General features: G+C 43.3%; 1 protein-coding gene across 3 annotated transcripts in view; it reads right to left on the bottom strand.

Annotated features, from left to right (window-relative positions):
* LOC135512571 (choline transporter-like protein 5-B) overlaps positions 1 to 16,615 on the bottom strand; it is a 63,599-nt gene extending 46,984 nt beyond the window's left edge. For all 3 annotated transcript variants that reach the window (XM_064934725.1, XM_064934727.1, XM_064934726.1), the window contains exon 1: positions 16,442 to 16,615. In XM_064934725.1, coding sequence (XP_064790797.1) covers positions 16,442 to 16,478 — 37 coding nt within the window. In that variant the 5' untranslated portion in view covers positions 16,479 to 16,615. The remainder of the gene's footprint in view (positions 1 to 16,441) is intronic.
* Positions 16,616 to 17,881: the final 1,266 nt, after the last annotated feature.

The raw sequence follows: 17,881 nt of genomic DNA on the forward strand, positions 1-17,881 counted from the left end.
TGAACCAGGCAAGGCAATCATTTGAGAAACCAAGGCTGTCGAGTCTGCCGATGAGAATGTGGTGATTGACAGACTCGAAAGCCTTGGCCAGATCAATGAATATGGCTGCACAGTAATGTTTCTTATCGATGGCGGTTAAAATATCGTTTAGGACCTTGAGCGTGGCTGAGGTGCATCCATGACCAGCTCTGAAACCAGATATGGTATGGTGAGATTCGAAATGGTCGGTAATCTGTTTGTTGACTTGTCTTTCGAAGAACTTAGAAAGGCATGGTAGGATAGATATAGGTCTGCAGCAGTTTGGGTCAAGAGTGACCCCCCCTTTGAAGAGGGGGATGACCGCAGCTGCTTTCCAATCTTGAACAGGCTAGTAATAGGGGTGGCAACAATTTCGGCAGATAATTTTAGAAAGAAAGGGTCCAGATTGTCTAGCCCGGATGATTTGTAGGGGTCCAGATTTTGCAGCTCTTTCAGAACATCAGCTGAATGGATTTGGTAGAAGGAGAAATGGGAAAGGCTTGGGCGAGTTGCTGTGGGGGGTGCAGTGCTGTTGACCGGGGTAGGAGTAGCCAAATGGAAAGCATGGCCAGCCGTAGAAAAATACTTTTTGAAATTCTCAATTATGGTGGATTTATAAGTGGTGACAGTGTTTCCTATCTTCAGTGCAGTGGGCAGCTGGGAGGAGGTGTTCTTATTCTCCATGGACTTTACAGTGTCCCAGAACTTTTTTGAGTTAGTGTTGCAGGAAGCAAATTTCTGCTTGAAAAAGCTAGTCTTGGCTGCCTTTGTATAACTGCCTGTGTATAATGGTTTCTAGCTTCCCTGAACAGCTACATATCATGGAGGCTGTCCGATGCTAATGCAGAATGCCATAGGATGTTGTTGTGTTGGTTAAGGGCAGTCAGGTCTTGGGAGAACCAAGGGCTATATCTGTTCCTGGTTCTAAATTTCTTGAATGGGGCATGTTTATTTAAGATGGTTATGAAGGCATTTAAAAAAAATATCCAGGCATCCTCTACTGACGGGATGAGATCAATATCCTTCCAGGATACCCCGGCCAGGTCGATTAGAAAGGCCTGCTCGCTGAAGCGTTTCAAGGAGCATTTTACAGTGATGAGTGGAGGTCATTTGAACGCTGACCCATTACGGATGCAGGCAATGAGGCAGTGATCGCTGAGATCTTGGTTGAAGACAGCAGAGGTGTATTTAGAGGGCAAGTTGGTTAGGATGATATCTATGAGGGAGCTCGTGTTTAAGGCTTTGGGGAGGTACCTGGTAGGTTCATTGATAATTTGTGTGAGATTGAGGGCATCAAGTTTAGATTGTAGGATGGCTGGGGTGTTAAGCATGTTCCGGTTTAGGTCGCCTAGCAGCACGAGCTCTGAAGATAGATGGGGGGCAATCAGTTCACATATGGTGTCCAGAGCACAGCTGGGGGCAGAGGGTGGTCTATAGCAGGAGGCAACGGTGAGAGACTTGTTTTTAGAGAGGTTGATTTTTAAAAGTAGAAGTTCAAATTGTTTGCGTACACACCTGGATAGTAGGACAGAACTCTGCAGGCTATCTCTGCAGTAGATTGCAACACCGCCCCCTTTTGGCAGTTCTATCTTGTTTGAAAATGTTGTAGTTTGGAATTAAAATTTCAGAATTTTTGGTGGTCTTCCTAAGCCAGGATTGAGACCCAGCTAGAACATCCGGGTTGGCAGAGTGAGAACAAACTTATAGAACAAACTTAGGGAGGAGGCTTCTAATGTTAACATGCATGAAACCAAGGCTATTACGGTTACAGAAGTCGTCAAAAGAGAGCGCCTGGGGAATAGGAGTGGAGCTAGGCACTGCAGGGCCTGGATTCACCTCTACATTGCCAGAGGAACAGAGGCGGAGTAGAATAAGGGTGCGGCTAAAAGCAATAAGAATTGGTCGTCTAGAACGTCTGGAAAAGAGAGTAAAAGGAGGTTTCTGGTGGCGATAAAATAGCATCAAGGTATAATGTACAGACAAAGGTATGGTAGGATGTGAATACAGTAAAGGTAAACCTAGGTATTGAGTGATGAAGAGAGAGATATTGTCTCTAGAAACATCATTGAATCCAGGAGATGTCATTGCATGTGTGGGTGGTGGAACTAATAGGTTGGATGAGGTATAGTGAGCAGGACTAGAGGCTCTACAGTGAAATAAGCCAATAAACACTAACCAGAACAGCAATGGACAAGGCATATTGACATTAAGGAGAGGCATGCTTAGTCGAGTGATCAAAAGGGTCCAGTGAGTGGAGAGGTTGGTTGGGGGTCACGGCGATTTAGACAGCTAGCCAATACCGGTACACCCTGTATATATAGCCTCATTATTGTGTTCCTTTTTTAAACTTTAGGTTATTTAGTAAATATTTTCTTAAGTCTTATTTTTCTTAAAACTGCATTGTTGGTTAAGGGCGTGTCAGTAAGCATTTCACGCTAAGGTCTACACCTGTTGTATTCGGTGCATGTGACAAATACAATTCCACTTGATTTGATTTGAAAACCGTAGCAGTTTTTTAAGGCTCATCTTCTTCTCTCTGGCCTGTATACTGTATCGACCCAGTCCGTCTGTGTTCTGTCATAACACTCCACCAAACCCAACTTATCTCAAGCTTGGGACACCAAGGGTCAAGAGAGCGGGTCTTTAGGGCAGACCTTCAGCTTCAAAGTGTTATTAGTATATTAGATATTAGTAAACCCCACTGAACGTGCGAGCATGCGCACACACACACACACACACACACAGTGAGAACTGCCTTAACATAAAACCGCGCTGAGCCTCACATTGGGTGCAGCATGCTGATCACACTACCCACTCTCCCTGCTATGGCCCAACCTAAATAAAGGATTTGGAATCCATCACAGAAGAAATCAAAGCGGTCTAAACACTCTAGAGGGCTGTATTATATTTTAGTTTATTAGGACATGCATACACAACCACTCTCTCTCTCTCACTCTCTCTCAGCACTGTTCCCTCTCGCTCTCACTAATGTCACATACACCTGGAAAAGTCCATCCTCTCCAAACTAGAACTCCCAAATGTCTGCACTTATATCACAGACTCCTGAGTCCTCACTCAGCTTTACTCAATTCCCCCCAATAGATCCTCTGCCTATGCAGGAATCAAATCCACAACTCTGGCTTAACAACCACCATGCTCCAACCAACTGAGCCACCAGAACCACAGATGCACTGTGGCTGGCATATCTGGAGTGGACTTCAACATAGGAGCAATATTTAAACAGCCCCCTGTTCCAAAACCGTAAGACACCACACTGACATCCACTCTGTAGAGAGGAGAGAGGCAGCAGGGCACAGGGTGGGCTCCCCCAGGGGGTTAGGGTTAGCATTTTAGTGTCAGCCTCTGACAGCTAGCCTGCAGCAGACAGAGCCAGAGTAGAGAGAAAGAGCGGCAAGCAGGCAGTGTGTTTGGGGGACTGTGACCTTGGCTACTTGTTTGATGTAGCAGGGTGTGATGGGAGGGGGGGGAGCTAGGTCCCTAGGCATGTCACTAGTGGCCCTGTTTTCCTGTGAAATGAGTCTCATTCTGGACCAGTGACAGGCTCAACTGGCTTTGGTTTGGGTTTATATGGATTTTAGGGGTGAGACGCGGGAAATGTCGCCTGTTTATTAATCTCGATTCACCTTTGGGGGCTTGTGTAATATGTAGGTTTGGGGTGAGGCACCACAGCTTAAATGCTAAATCAAGTACACACACAAACACATGCAATGTTCTTCCTTTATTGTTATTAACACTACACATTGCATTTCAGACTAAATTCTCTCCCTAATACAGTGATCAAATCAAATCATATGTGATACACGTATTTAGCAGATGTTATTGCGGGTGTAGCGAAATGCTTGTGTTCCTAGCTCCAACAGCGCAGTAGTATCTAACAATTCACAGCAATACACATGGCAAGCAGTACCAGAGCGCCAAGTCTAGGTCCAAGAGGCTTCTAAACATCTTCTACCCCCCAAGCCATAAGAATCCTGACCATCTAATCAAATGTGACACTTCAATGACATGCACAACAACTCTCTAATATCAGTCTGTTGCCAATTTGACTAAAGTTGCATGTGGCGTTACAGCCAGTACCCAAAACAATCACTTAGTTAACTTAATTGATTAAGTGACAGTAACACTTGATTTGGGGGCCTTGAGGGAGGGCCAGCCTCTTAATGTGGTTAATGTTAATTTAGAACCTCTTGGTGCTTATCCTCAGGCTCAGGGATTCTCATAAGCCTATGCCTCTAGCGTTTTTTCCTTTCTCGCTCTCCTCTCTCTATTTCTCAGTCATTTTCTAATTCACATCAGTGTGGAGTTGGCTGAGAACCCAGTATAATAGCATATCCCTGAAATGTTTTACATAAAGGCCCTACCTCTGCAGCCCCACATACAGAATAAATAGCACGGGAGCAACAATCGATGACTTTCATCTCAGGATAATGATCCAGCTGTGTGTGGAATCGGTTGTCGGACCTGAATCATTCGACACAGTGTATGCTCCACCACCGTCATCATGATCCCCGACCTCACAGTATCACAGACTCAAACAAAGACCTGAAGCTGTTTGCATGCTGTGATTGCAGCCGTCTCATTCACTCTGTCTTTGGGTTGTGCTTAATAAATCACTGTCGTTGTAAGTTAGCCCAGCAGTCCAACACAGAGAGGGACTGTATCCATGCTGCAAATTGGATATTGAAGCAATGCCTGTGTGCATAGCGTTGCCTGAAACAAAGAGACATAGTTGTCCATTTAGAGCCAACTCTGTTCAATTTGCGCAGGGTCAAGAAAAGGCAGTTCATGTTCGCCTGACTTGGTACAATGTGTGCTTGTGGAAGTTTTTAACTGACTCAAGTCTGTCATCATCTCCGAAACTTCAGGCAACCGTGATAGGCACCACTGTAATAGTCTGAGGAAAGTGCTGAGGCATTTCATAGGGGAAGAACATAACCTCGTTCAAAATAATGAGTACGAGCATCAAGACAGAGTAAACGAAGGTGTGTAGGAGTACCACACTGTGATACCATCAGTCTTCATATGGAGTGAGTGGTAGCAGAGCGCCGAGGCACTTAAAAGCCAATCATGGGTGTAGAAATGCCACACTCAGGCAAGCTGATCATGCGAGAAATGTGTTAATTATCAAGGTGCCCAGCTCATCATTTTTTGACGGTGAACGCTACTCTATCTAAATTGTCACTTAATAACGGTTTTTTGATTGTCTGTGAAAAAGCACTGGAAGTGTGAAAGTTGGTGTGTGATAGAATGTGCACAAACTGAGCATATCTGCAAGTGTGTATCAAATATATGTGTATTGTTGCTTGCTTGCCTAGTGTGTGTGTGTGTGTGTGACCATCTCATCCATTTCCATTTTGCTAAAGGCAGGTTGGGGAGGACGATAGACTTTTTACCCCTAGTATCCCTCTCTGCCAGTGAAAGACCATTTGGACAGGCTGGCTGACTGAGCAACAGCGCCAGAGAGAGGCCATTTGGACAGATCAGCTGACCTAAACATGGGGAGTCAGCACAACTCCATTCCATGCGCCACTGACTAAGTCTCCAACTGCCCAGGTTGCATTTAAAGACGCAGAGCCTCAATTCCCTTCTCAGATGGAGGAGCTTATTCCCATTTCTTTAGATAATTACAGCAACGTGTTGCATTGGAGTGATCAGGTAGTTTACACCATAAGCATACAATCAAATGTTGAAACTTTATGTTCAGAATGTCGTAGTAAAGCTTTCTCTCTAGCTCTGCTTCATCACAGTGTTAAAGGGATAGTTCAGGATTTTGTGTGAAGCCCTTTATCTACTTCCCCAGAGTCAGATGATCATGTGGTACCGTTTTTATGTTTCTGCGTCCAGTATGAAGTAATTTGGAGGTAGTTTTGCGAGACTTCGTTAACTAGCTTAGCGCAAAGACATGCTAGCTTTTCCCGACGACATCCAGTCTTTGCGTTAAGATAGCGCTGACACTAGTTAGCAGCGGGCGCAGAGACATAAAAATGGTACCATAAGTTCATCTGACTCCGAGGAAGCGGATAAAGGGCTTCATTGCCAAAATCCCGAACTATCCCGTTAAAGTGTGGGCTGAATCCTGAGTTTGGGGTAAGAGGTCAAACTCCAGCTGACATGCTAGAAACATGATTGGCAGGGGCCTGGAGTCATGGGAACCGAGTGATACACAGGGTTAGTGTGGAGAGAGATGACAGACACTGCAACTTTCCCATGAAGTCATACTGAATATACGGACCATGACACTCACTAACAATGACAATTAGTTTTACTATATACACTCCCCTACATATTTATTTAGAACTTGTCTCTATACTTTGGCTCTATACTCCAGCATTTTGTTTTATGAGGTGATGGTACATAATGTCACCTTTTATTTGAGGATATTTTCATACATACATATCATTTTTTTATACCATTTAGAAATGAAAGCACTTTAAGTATCTAGTCCTTCCATTTGAAGGCGTTATAAGTATTTGGACAAATTCACTTATCGTGTTTTGCACTTAGTCAAACGTCTAGTATTTGGTCCCGTATTCCTAGCACGCAATGACGACATCAAGCTTGTGACTCGACCAACTTGTTGGATGGATTTGCAGCTTGCTTTGGTTGTGCTTCAGATGATGCTAGGCCCAATAGAAAGGAATGGCAAATAATGTATTGTGTGTCATTTTGGAGTCACCTTTATTGTAAATAAGAATAGAATATGTTTCTGAACACTTCTACATTAACGTGGATGCTGCCATGATTAAGGACAATCCTGAAAGACTGTGACTAATGATGAGTGAGAAAGTAGCAGATGCATAAATATCATACAACCAAGACAATCCTAACCTCTCCAGTTGGTGGTAATGGTGATAGGTTAGCATGTTATGGGGCATGACCTTTCTGCATCTATAACTTTCTCACTCATCATTATTCTCAATTCATTCATGATTATCTGTAATGATGGCAGCATCCACATTAAAGGGATACTTCGGGATTTTGGCAATGAAGCCCTTTGTCTACTGCACCAGAGTCAGATGAATTGGTGGATAACATTGTTAATGTTTCTGCGTCCAGTATAAATCACGTTAGAGGAAGTTTGGCGAGCCAAGGCTAACTAGCGTTAGCACAATGACAATGTCTATGGTAAAGCTAGCCTGCTAGCTTTTACCATAGACTTCCAGTCATTGTGCTAAAGTTAGTTAGCAATTTCCTTCAAACTGTACAGAGAGAGATAAAAATGGTATCCACAAGTTCATCTGATCCTGGGTAAGTAGATAAAGTGCTTAATTTTCATAATCCCGAAGTATCCCTTTAATGTAGAAGAGTTCAGAAAGATATTATATTCTAATTAACAATAAAAGAGTGGCACCAATATGACACAATACATTACTTACCATTAATTTCAATTGGGCACAACATAATCCCGAAACACAACCAAAACAACTGCAAATGCATCCATCATGTTTATAGAATCACAAGCTTATTGTAGTCATTGCATGTTATGAATATGGGCCCAAATACTACACTTTTGATTCAATTGAATACACTATATGACACATTCTAATGGGGGGACTAGATTCACTATACAGTGGCAAGAAAGAGTATCCGAACCCTTTGGAATTACCTGGATTTCTGCATAAATTGGTCATCAAATTTGATCTGATCTTCATCTAATTCACACCAACAACAAACAAAATAGGGTGCTTAAACTAATAACACACAAATTATTGTATTTTTCTTGTCTATACTGGGTACTTATTTTAAACATTCACAGTGTAGGTTGGAAAAAGTATGCAAACCCCTAGGCTAATGACTTCTCCAAAAGCTAATTGGAGTCAGGAGTCAGCTAACCTGGAGTCCAATCAATGAGACGAGATTGGAGATGTTGGTTAGAGCTGCCTTGCCCTATAAAAAAAACTCACAAAATTTGAGTTTGCTATTCACAAGAAGCATTGCCTGATGTGAACCATGCGTCGAACAAAAGAGATCTCAGAAGACTTAAAATTAAGAATTGTTGACTTGCATAAAGCTGGAAAGGGTTGCAAAAGTATCTCTAAAAGCCTTGATATTCATCAGTCCATGGTAAAACAAATTGTCTATAAATGGAGAAAGTTCAGAACTGTTGCTACTCGCCCTAGGAGTGGCGGTCTTGCAAAGATGACTGCAAGAGCACAGCGCAGAATGCTCAATGAGCTTAAGAAGAATCCTAGAGTGTCAGCTAAAGACTAACAGAAATCTCTCGAACAGGCTAACATCTCTGTTGACAAGTTTACAATACGTAAAACACTAAACAAGAAGAAGCCATTGCTGTCCAAAAAAACATTGCTGCACGTCTGAAGTTTGCTAAAGTGCACCTGGATGTTCCACAGCACTACTACCAAAATGTTCTGTGGACAGATGAAACTACAGTTTAGTTGTTTGGAAGGAACACACAACAATATGTGTGGAGAAAAAAAAGGCACAGCACACCAACATCAAAACCTCATCCCAACTGTAAAGTATGGTGGAGGGAGCATCATGGTTTGCTGATGCTTTGCTGCCTCATGGCCTGGACAGCTTGCTATCATCGACACAAAAATATATTCCCAAGTTTATCAAGACATTTTGCAGGAGGCTATCTGTCCGCCAATTGAAGCTCAACAGAAGTTGGATGATGCAACAGGACAACGACCCAAATCACAGAAGTAAATCAACAGAAGAAAATACGCTTCAACAAAAGAAAATATGCCTCCTGGAGTGGCCAAAACAGGGTCAACCAGTTACTAAATCCAAGGGTTCACATACTTTTCCCACCCTGCACTGTGAATGTCTACAGACTGTGTTTGTCTTTTGTTGTGAATTAGATGAAGATCAGATCACATTTTAAGACCAATTTATCCAGAAATCCAGGTATTTCCAATGAGTTCACATACTTTTTCTTGCCACTGTATATACACACATTCACTTAGTGTTTTCAATTTAGTCAAAGGTTTAGTATTTGGGTCCATACTCACAGCATGCAATGACTACATCAAGCTTGTGACTCTATAAACTCATTGGATGCATTTGCAGTTGTTTTGGTTGTGTTTCAGATGCTGTTGTGCCCAATATAAATTACTGGTAAATCAAATAAGATTTTATTTGTCACATACACATGGTTAGCAGATGTTAATGCGAGTGTAGCGAAATGCTTGTGCTTCTAGTTCCGACAATGCAGTAATAACCAACAAGTAATCTAACTAACAATTCCAAAACTACTGTCTTATACACAAGTGTAAGGGGATAAAGAATATGTACATAAAGATATATGAATGAGTGATGGTACAGAGCGGCATAGGCAAGATACAGTAGATGGTATCGAGTACAGTATATACATATGAGATGAGTATGTAAACAAAGTGGCATAGTTAAAGTGGCTAGTGATACATGTATTACATAAAGATGCAGTAGATGATATAGAGTACAGTATATACGTATACATATGAGATGAATAATGTAGGGTATGTAAACATTATATTAGGTAGCATTGTTTAAAGTGGCTAGTGATATATTTTACATCATTTCCCATCAATTCCCATTATTAAAGTGGCTGGAGTTGAGTCAGTGTGTTGGCAGCAGCCGCTCAAAGTTAGTGGTTGCTGTTTAACAGTCTGATGGCCTTGAGATAGAAGCTGTTTTTCAGTCTCTCGGTCCCAGCTTTGATGCACCTGTACTGACCTCGCCTTCTGGATGATAGCGGGGTGAACAGGCAGTGGCTCGGGTGGTTGTTATCCTTGATGATCTTTATGGCCTTCCTGTACCATCGGGTGGTGTAGGTGTCCTGGAGGGCAGGTAGTTTGCCCCCGGTGATGCGTTGTGCAGACCTCACTACCCTCTGGAGAGCCTTACGGTTGTGGGCGGAGCAGTTGCCGTACCAGGCGGTGATACAGCCCGCTAGGATGCTCTCAATTGTGCATCTGTAGAAGTTTGTGAGTGCTTTTGGTGACAAGCCGAATTTCTTCAGCCTCCTGAGGTTGAAGAGGCGCTGCTGCGCCTTCTTCACGATGCTGTCTGTGTGAGTGGACCAATTCAGTTTGTCTGTGATGTGTATGCCGAGGAACTTAAAACTTACTACCCTCTCCACAACTGTTCCATCGATGTGGATAGGGGGGTGTTCCCTCTGCTGTTGCCTGAAGTCCACAATCCTCTCCTTAGTTTTGTTGACGTTGAGTGTGAGGTTATTTTCCTGACACCACACTCCGAGGGCCCTCACCTCCTCCCTGTAGGCCGTCTCGTCATTGTTGGTAATCAAGCCTACCACTGTTGTGTCGTCCGCAAACTTGATGATTGAGTTGGAGGCGTGCGTGGCCACGCAGTCGTGGGTGAACAGGGAGTACAAGAGAGGGCTCAGAACGCACCCTTGTGGGGCCCCAGTGTTGAGGATCAGCGGGGTGGAGATGTTGTTGCCTACCCTCACCACCTGGAGGCGGCCCGTCAGGAAGTCCAGTACCCAGTTGCACAGGGCGGGGTCGAGACCCAGGGTCTCGAGCTTGATGACGAGCTTGGAGGGTAATATGGTGTTAAATCCCGAGCTGTAGTCGATGAACAGCATTCTCACATAGGTATTCCTCTTGTCCAGATGGGTTAGGGCAGTGTGCAGTGAGGTTGAGATTGCATCGTCTGTGGACCTATTTGGGCGGTAAGCAAATTGGAGTGGGTCTAGGGTGTCAGGTAGGGTGGAGGTGATATGGTCCTTGACTAGTCTCTCAAAACACTTCATGATGACGGAAGTGAGTGCTACGGGGGGGTAGTCGTTTAGCTCAGTTACCTTAGCTTTCTTGGGAACAGGAACAATGGTGGCCCTCTTGAAGCATGTGGGAACAGCAGACTGGTATAGGGATTGATTGAATATGTCCGTAAACACACCAGCCAGCTGGTCTGTGCATGTTCTGAGGCCGCGGCTGGGGATGCCGTCTGGGCCTGCAGCCTTGCGAGGGTTAACACGTTTAAATGTTTTTCTCACCTTGGCTGCAGTGAAGGAGAGTCCGCATGTTTTCGTTGCAGGCCGTGTCAGTGGCACTGTATTGTCCTCAAAGCACAATAAGATATTGTGACATATTGGAGTCACTTTTATTGTTAATAAGAATAGAATATGTGCAGTATTAGTCAAAAGTTTGGACACACCGACACGTCCCTGGGTCGCGAGCGACTGGAACGAGCTGCAACAAACACTCAATCAAATCAAATTGTATTAGTCACATGCGCCGGATACAACAGGTGTAGACCTTACAGTGAAATGCTTACTTACGAGCCCCTAATCAACAATGCAGTTAAAAAAATAACAAAAAAATGTAAGAAATAAAAGTAACAAGTAATTAAAGAGCAGCAGTAAAATTACAATAGTGAGACAATATATAAGGGTGTACCGGTACAGAGTCAATGTGCAGGAGCACCGGTTAGTTGAGGTAATATGTACATGTAGGTAGAGTTATTAACTAAAGTGATGATGCATAGATAACAAAGTGAGTAGCAGCAGTGTAAAGGGGGGAGGGGGCAATGCAAATAGTCTGGGGTGGCCTTTTAATTAGATGTTCAGGAGTCTTATGGCTTGGGGGTAGAAGCTGTTTAAAACCCTCTTCGACCTGGAACTGGCGCTCCGGTAGCACTTTCCGTGCGGTAGCAGAGAGAACAGTCTATGACTCGGGTGGCTGGAGTCATTGACAAATTTTAGGGCCTTCCTCTGATACTGCATGGTATGTCCTGGATGGCAGGAAGCTTGGCCCCGTATGTACTACCCTCTGTTGTGCCTTGCTGTCAGAGGCCGAGCAGTTGCCATACCAGGCAGTGATACAACCAGCCAGGATGCTCTCGATTGTGCAGCTGTAGAACCTTTTGAGGATCTGAGGACCCATGCCAAATCTTTTCAGTCCCCTGAGGGGGAATAGGTTTTGTTGTGCCCTCTTCACGACGTTATTGGTGTGCTTGGACCATGATAGTTTGTTGGTAATGTGGACACCAAGGAACTTGAAGCTCTCAACCTTGCCAGTTGCCAGCATGCTTGCAGTACACGTCCTGGTATTCCGTCTGGCCCTGCGGCCTTGTGAATGTTGACCTGTTTAAAAGTCTTCGGCTGCGTAGAGCGTGATCAAAGTCTTCCGGAACAGCTGGTTCTCTCATGCATGTTTCAGTGTTATTTGCCTCGTGTTACTGGGCAGCTCTCGGCTGTGCTTCCCTTTGTAGTCTGTAATGGTTTGCAAGCCCTGCCACATCTGATGAGCATCAGAGTCGCTGTAGTACGATTCGATCTTAGTCCTGTATTGATGCTTTGCCTGTTTGATGGTTCGTCAGAGGGCATAACGGGATTTTTTATAAGCCTCCGCATTAAAGTCCCACTCCTTGAAAGCAGCAGGTCTAGCCTTTAGGTCAGTCCGGATGTTGCCTGTAATCCATGGCTTCCGGTTGGGGTATGTACTTTTGGTCACTGTGGGGTTTACGTCATCAATGCACTTATTGATGAAGCCAATGACTGGAACATCCCGGAACATATTCCAGTCTGTGCTAGCAAAACAGTCTTGTAGCTTAGCATCTGCTTCATCTGACCACTTTTTTATTGATCGAGTCACTGGTGCTTCCTGCTTTAATTTTTGCTTGTAAGCAGGAATCAGGAGGATAGAATTACGGTCAGATTTGCCAAGTGGAGAGCGAGGGAGAGCTTTGTATGCGTCTCTGTGTGTGGAGTAAAGGTGACCCAGAGTTTTTTCCCCCTCTGGTTGCACATTTAACATGCTGATAGAAATTTGGTAAAACTGATTTAAGTTTCCCTGCATTAAACTCCCCAGCTACTAGGAGCGCCGCCTCTGGGTGAGCGTTTTCTTGTTTGCTTATGGCGGAATACTGCTCATTCAGTGCGGTCTTAGTGCCAGCAGTCTGTGGTGGTATGTAAACAGCTACAAAAAATACAGATGAAAACACTCTAGGTAGATAGTGTGGTCTACAACTTATCATGAGATACTTTACCTCAGGTGAGCAAAACCTCAAGATTTCTGTTATTTACAAAAATTGAGCACACAGCCATGCAACGTCCATAGACAACCATTGTGTCACGCACTGGTCGAAATATATTATGTTTATTCTTCATTTATTCGGTCAGGCCAGGGTGTGACATGGGTTATTGTGGTGTGTTTTTGTCTTGGGGTTTTGTAGGATGTCTAGCGTTAGTCTATGGCTGCCTGAGGGGGTTCTCAATCAGAGTCAGGTGATTATCGTTGTCTCTGATTGGGAACCATATTTAGGCAGCCATATTCTTTGTGTGTTTCGTGGGTGATTGTCCTTAGTGTCCTTGTTCCTGTCTCTGTGTTAGTTTACACAAGTATAGGCTGTTTCGGTTTTCGTTACGTTCATTACGTTCTTTGTTTTGTAGTATTTGATCCGTGTTTACGTTTGTTCATTAAACATGGATCGCAATCTACACGCTGCATTTTGGTCCGACTCTCCTTCACCGCATGAAAACCGTTACACATTGGCAGTAGAATGGCCTTACTGAAGAGCTCAGTGACTTTCAACATGGCACCATCATAGGATGCTAGAGCTGGCCTGCTAGAGCTGCCCTGGTCAACTGGAAGTGCTGTTTTTGTGTAGTGGAAACATCTAGGAGCAACAACAGCTCAGCCGCGAAGTGGTAGGCCACACAAGCTCACAGAACGTAACCTCCATCTGTCCTCGGTTCCAACACTCACTACCAATTTCCAAACTGCCTCCGAAAGCAAAGTCAGCACAAGAACTGTTCTTCTGGAGTGTGATGAAATGGGTCTCCATGGCCGAGCAGCCTCACACAAGCCTAAGGTCACCATGCGCAATGCCAAGCGTCGGCTGGAGTTGTGTAAAGCTCGCTACCATTTGGACTCTGAAGCAGTGGAAACGCGTTCTCTGGAGTAATGAATCAAGCTTCACCATCTGGCAGTCCGATGTACGAACCTGGGTTTGGCGGATGCCATGAGAACGCTACCTGCCCTAATGCATAGTGCTAACTGTAACGTTTGGTGAAGGAGGAATAATGGTCTGGGGATGTTTTTCATGGTTTGGGCTAGGCCCCTTAGTTCCAGTGAAGGGAAATCTTAATGCTACAGCATACAATGACATTCTAAACGATTCTGTGTTTCCAACTTCAAATCAAATGTTATTTGTCACATGCGCCGAATACAACAGGTGAAATGCTTACTTACAAGCCCTAACAACAATGCAGTTTAAAACATTTCTTTAAAAAAATACGAATAAGAAATAAAAGTAACAAATAATTAAAGACCAGCAGTAAAATAACAATAGCGAGGCTATATACAGAGGTTACAACAGTTTGCAACAGTTTGTGGAAGGCCCTTTCCTGTTTCAGCATGACAGTGCCCCCGTGCACAAAGCGAGGTCCATACAGAAATGGTTAGTCGAGATCGGTGTGGAATAACGTGACTGGCTTGCCGAATACAACAGGTGAAATGCTTACTTACAAGCCCTAACAACAATGCAGTTTAAAACATTTCTTTAAAAAAATACGAATAAGAAATAAAAGTAACAAATAATTAAAGACCAGCAGTAAAATAACAATAGCGAGGCTATATACAGAGGTTACAACAGTTTGCAACAGTTTGTGGAAGGCCCTTTCCTGTTTCAGCATGACAGTGCCCCCGTGCACAAAGCGAGGTCCATACAGAAATGGTTAGTCGAGATCGGTGTGGAATAACGTGACTGGCTTGAACAGAGCCTTTATCTCAACCTCATCGAACACCCTTGGGATGAATTAGGACACCGACTGTGAGCCAGGCCTAATCGCCCAACATCAGTGCCCGACCTCACTAATGCTCTTGTGGCTGAATGGAAGCATATCCCTGCAGAAATGTTCCAACATCTATTTGAAAGCCTTCCCATAAGAGTGGAGTCTGTTATAGCAGCAAAAGGGGGACCAACTCCATATTAATGCCCATGATTTTGGAATGAGATTTTTGACGAGCAGGTGGCCACATACTTTTGGTCATGTAGAGTACATGAAGTGCATTAATTTCTAAATGGTAAAACAGATAGCTATGCATGAAAACATTTGATCTCAAATCCAAAAAGTATAGAGCCAAATTTAAAATGTATAGAGTATAGAGCCAAATTTAAAAAATGTTGCTTCACTGTCCAAATAAATACTAGGGAAGTGTAGCCTACCTTTGCCTGTTGTCTCAAAGACTACATTGTGGATACGATACTGTATGTGTTCCGATAAGCTGCTTGGACTGGGCTGGCTCACACACTGGTTTTGTGACTCATTCAGCTATTATAAGGATGACCCAATTATAATGATTGATCATGCACAGTAACGATTGATTATAATGAGGGTCAAGCCATCCTATAATCATGACTGTAAAATCACGACTTATAAGACATTGTAACATGTACTTTCTGTAATAACAACAGACATGAGTAAAATAGCCTTCAGTGTATTGACTATTACTCTGTAATTACATAAGCCATAGCTAGAGCTTACATAGCTCTGCCTGCAATACTGTATCAGTGCTCCTTTGTCTAATAATCTGGGGTAAACTGTGTTATTACCGTATTATTGCTCATAAAAGCTGTCATTTCACACTTGAAATACTGTAGTTATGTGGCTTCTATGGCATCTGGCACGAGTCCAGGATTATATCATTTTCATAAACAACCTAACAAAGAGGACCAGCTAATGGACAGTAAATCTGCCCAGAGATTGAATATCCATATGTCAACCATTCAGAAAACTGTCACCTTGGGACAAAGGGAAACAAATATTCTCTTTACATTGCTTGCCTATTTGCCAAATAACAATGGACATTGTTTATGAGCATTGTTGTTTATCTTGGCTTTCAGATGAAATTCACTTGTTCTCTTAATCAAAACAATACATTTAAGTCATATTGTCAATGGTTGAACAGGAAAATGGAAACGTTTAATAATAATTGTTGAATTTAACCAGAGTATGCGTTTAAAACTGTAACAATAACCTTTGTACCTATGTGTTTGTGTACACTGCACGCCAACTGTTAATCCCCAAGAGGGAACTGTATTCTGTGATCAACAAAAGCAGAGCTCCATAGCCAAACTATAATAGAAAGTTTCACTTGTGTTACATTGCATGGCTGGAGTGAATTAAACAATATCATGGCATTATTATATCCAGTAGGCCAACTTTCGAAATTAAAACAATGTTATTTTGGTAGCCAACACGCATGGTTAATTCGGCATCCAATTTTGTAACAAAGTATCGCTTTATATGAGCGTTACATTTGCATAATATTGTATTGTATCTTGCTACAATATTAGATTTTGGAAATCAGAGCAAGCGCCAGAAGCGACCCAATAACAAAAGTAAGCATACTGTTGTAGGCTATCCTTTGTCATGTCTTGAAGAAAGAACGGTTACCGACGTTAAACAAAGACGAACGTGGCGACTCACCATAGTATGAAGGAGGAATGTCAGTCTTCCGAGCCATTGCACCTCAGACAGGAGATTCTGCAGATATCATATGAGGAGGTGAACAGCGTTTTAATAGCCCAGTCTACCTAAATACAGTAGCCTACCTCGGGCCCTTGGTATGAGCTGTCTCCGCCACGCAGCTGAGCGAGTCGTGTTTACAGCACGAGAGAGCGTCATCAACCGTGTGATAAAACACTCTTAAAGGAGACGCATACAGAGACTGGCTGGCACCAAGGTAGGCACGCTGACGGCAAATAGAAATGTTATACATGAATCTCGATATAGCCCTGATTCACACTTGACACTGTCACCATAATCTATATTGTGAATGTGTTAGTAAAATTGGAAAGCAATGTATCAATCAGATTGATTTATAAAGCCCTTCTTACATCAGCCGATGTCACAAGGTGCTGTACACCCCAAACAGCAAGCAATGCAGGTGTAGAAGCACGGTGGCTAGGAAAAACTCCCAAGAAAGGCCGGAACCTAGGAAGAAACCTAGAGAGGAACCAGGCTATGAGGGGTGGCCAGTCCTCTTCTGGCTGTGCTGGGTTGAGATTATAACAGAACATGGCCAAGATGTTCAAATGTTCATAGATGACCAGCAGGGCCAAATAATAATAATGACAGTGGTTGTAGAGGGTGCAACAGGTCAGCACCTCAGGAGTAAATGTCAGTTGGCTTCATTTTTTTTGAGTGAGTGATACGAGAACACTTTAAAAATGATAATTTATTTGATGCAATCTATAGCTATAGGTTGACTGATATTGTTGGTCTATATCCAGTCGGCTCTATTGCTAATATCCACCAGAAGTAAGAATGGATTGATAGCATATAACCTAATTCTGTGGCCTGTACTTAGAGCTTTCTCTCAGACAACGTTCACTATTTTACTGTGCAGCGTCCCTTGACTTTGACATGGACCCTTTGTGGAGAATCACTGTCCTCTGCAAGGCTTCTTGTGGCAGCACAGATCCCATCTCTGTCTGCCAGGATTTGGGAGAAATGTCATGTTAGGGTCAAGGAAAAGCAATGGCTATAAGTGTTAAGCTCAAGCAAAAGTATCCAATTAACATTACTAGTCATGCATGACACAAAGTCTGTACCCCTAACCAGTTAAGAGTGGTTTGAGATAGGCCTCACATAGAGCTCCTTTAAGCATGTGACATCCAGTGGAGAAAAGTGGTGTTGAGCTGAGAGTGTCCATCTCAGTACGACAAGTTAATTATCGAGGGACTCTTACCATTGCTCAAATTCTTTGGGAACGTCTCTCTCACCCACACACGCACACACGCACACTACAGTAGATGAGCATGGCCAGGAGGTGGCAGCAGAGGGTAGAAAAAGCCATAAACATACTGTAGGTTTGGTACTGGCAGGATGAAATGTGCATATCTGCCTATTTGTACTGAATATTTG

Source organism: Oncorhynchus masou, chromosome 24 (assembly GCF_036934945.1).
Source record: "Oncorhynchus masou masou isolate Uvic2021 chromosome 24, UVic_Omas_1.1, whole genome shotgun sequence".
Taxonomy (NCBI): Eukaryota; Metazoa; Chordata; class Actinopteri; order Salmoniformes; family Salmonidae; genus Oncorhynchus; species Oncorhynchus masou.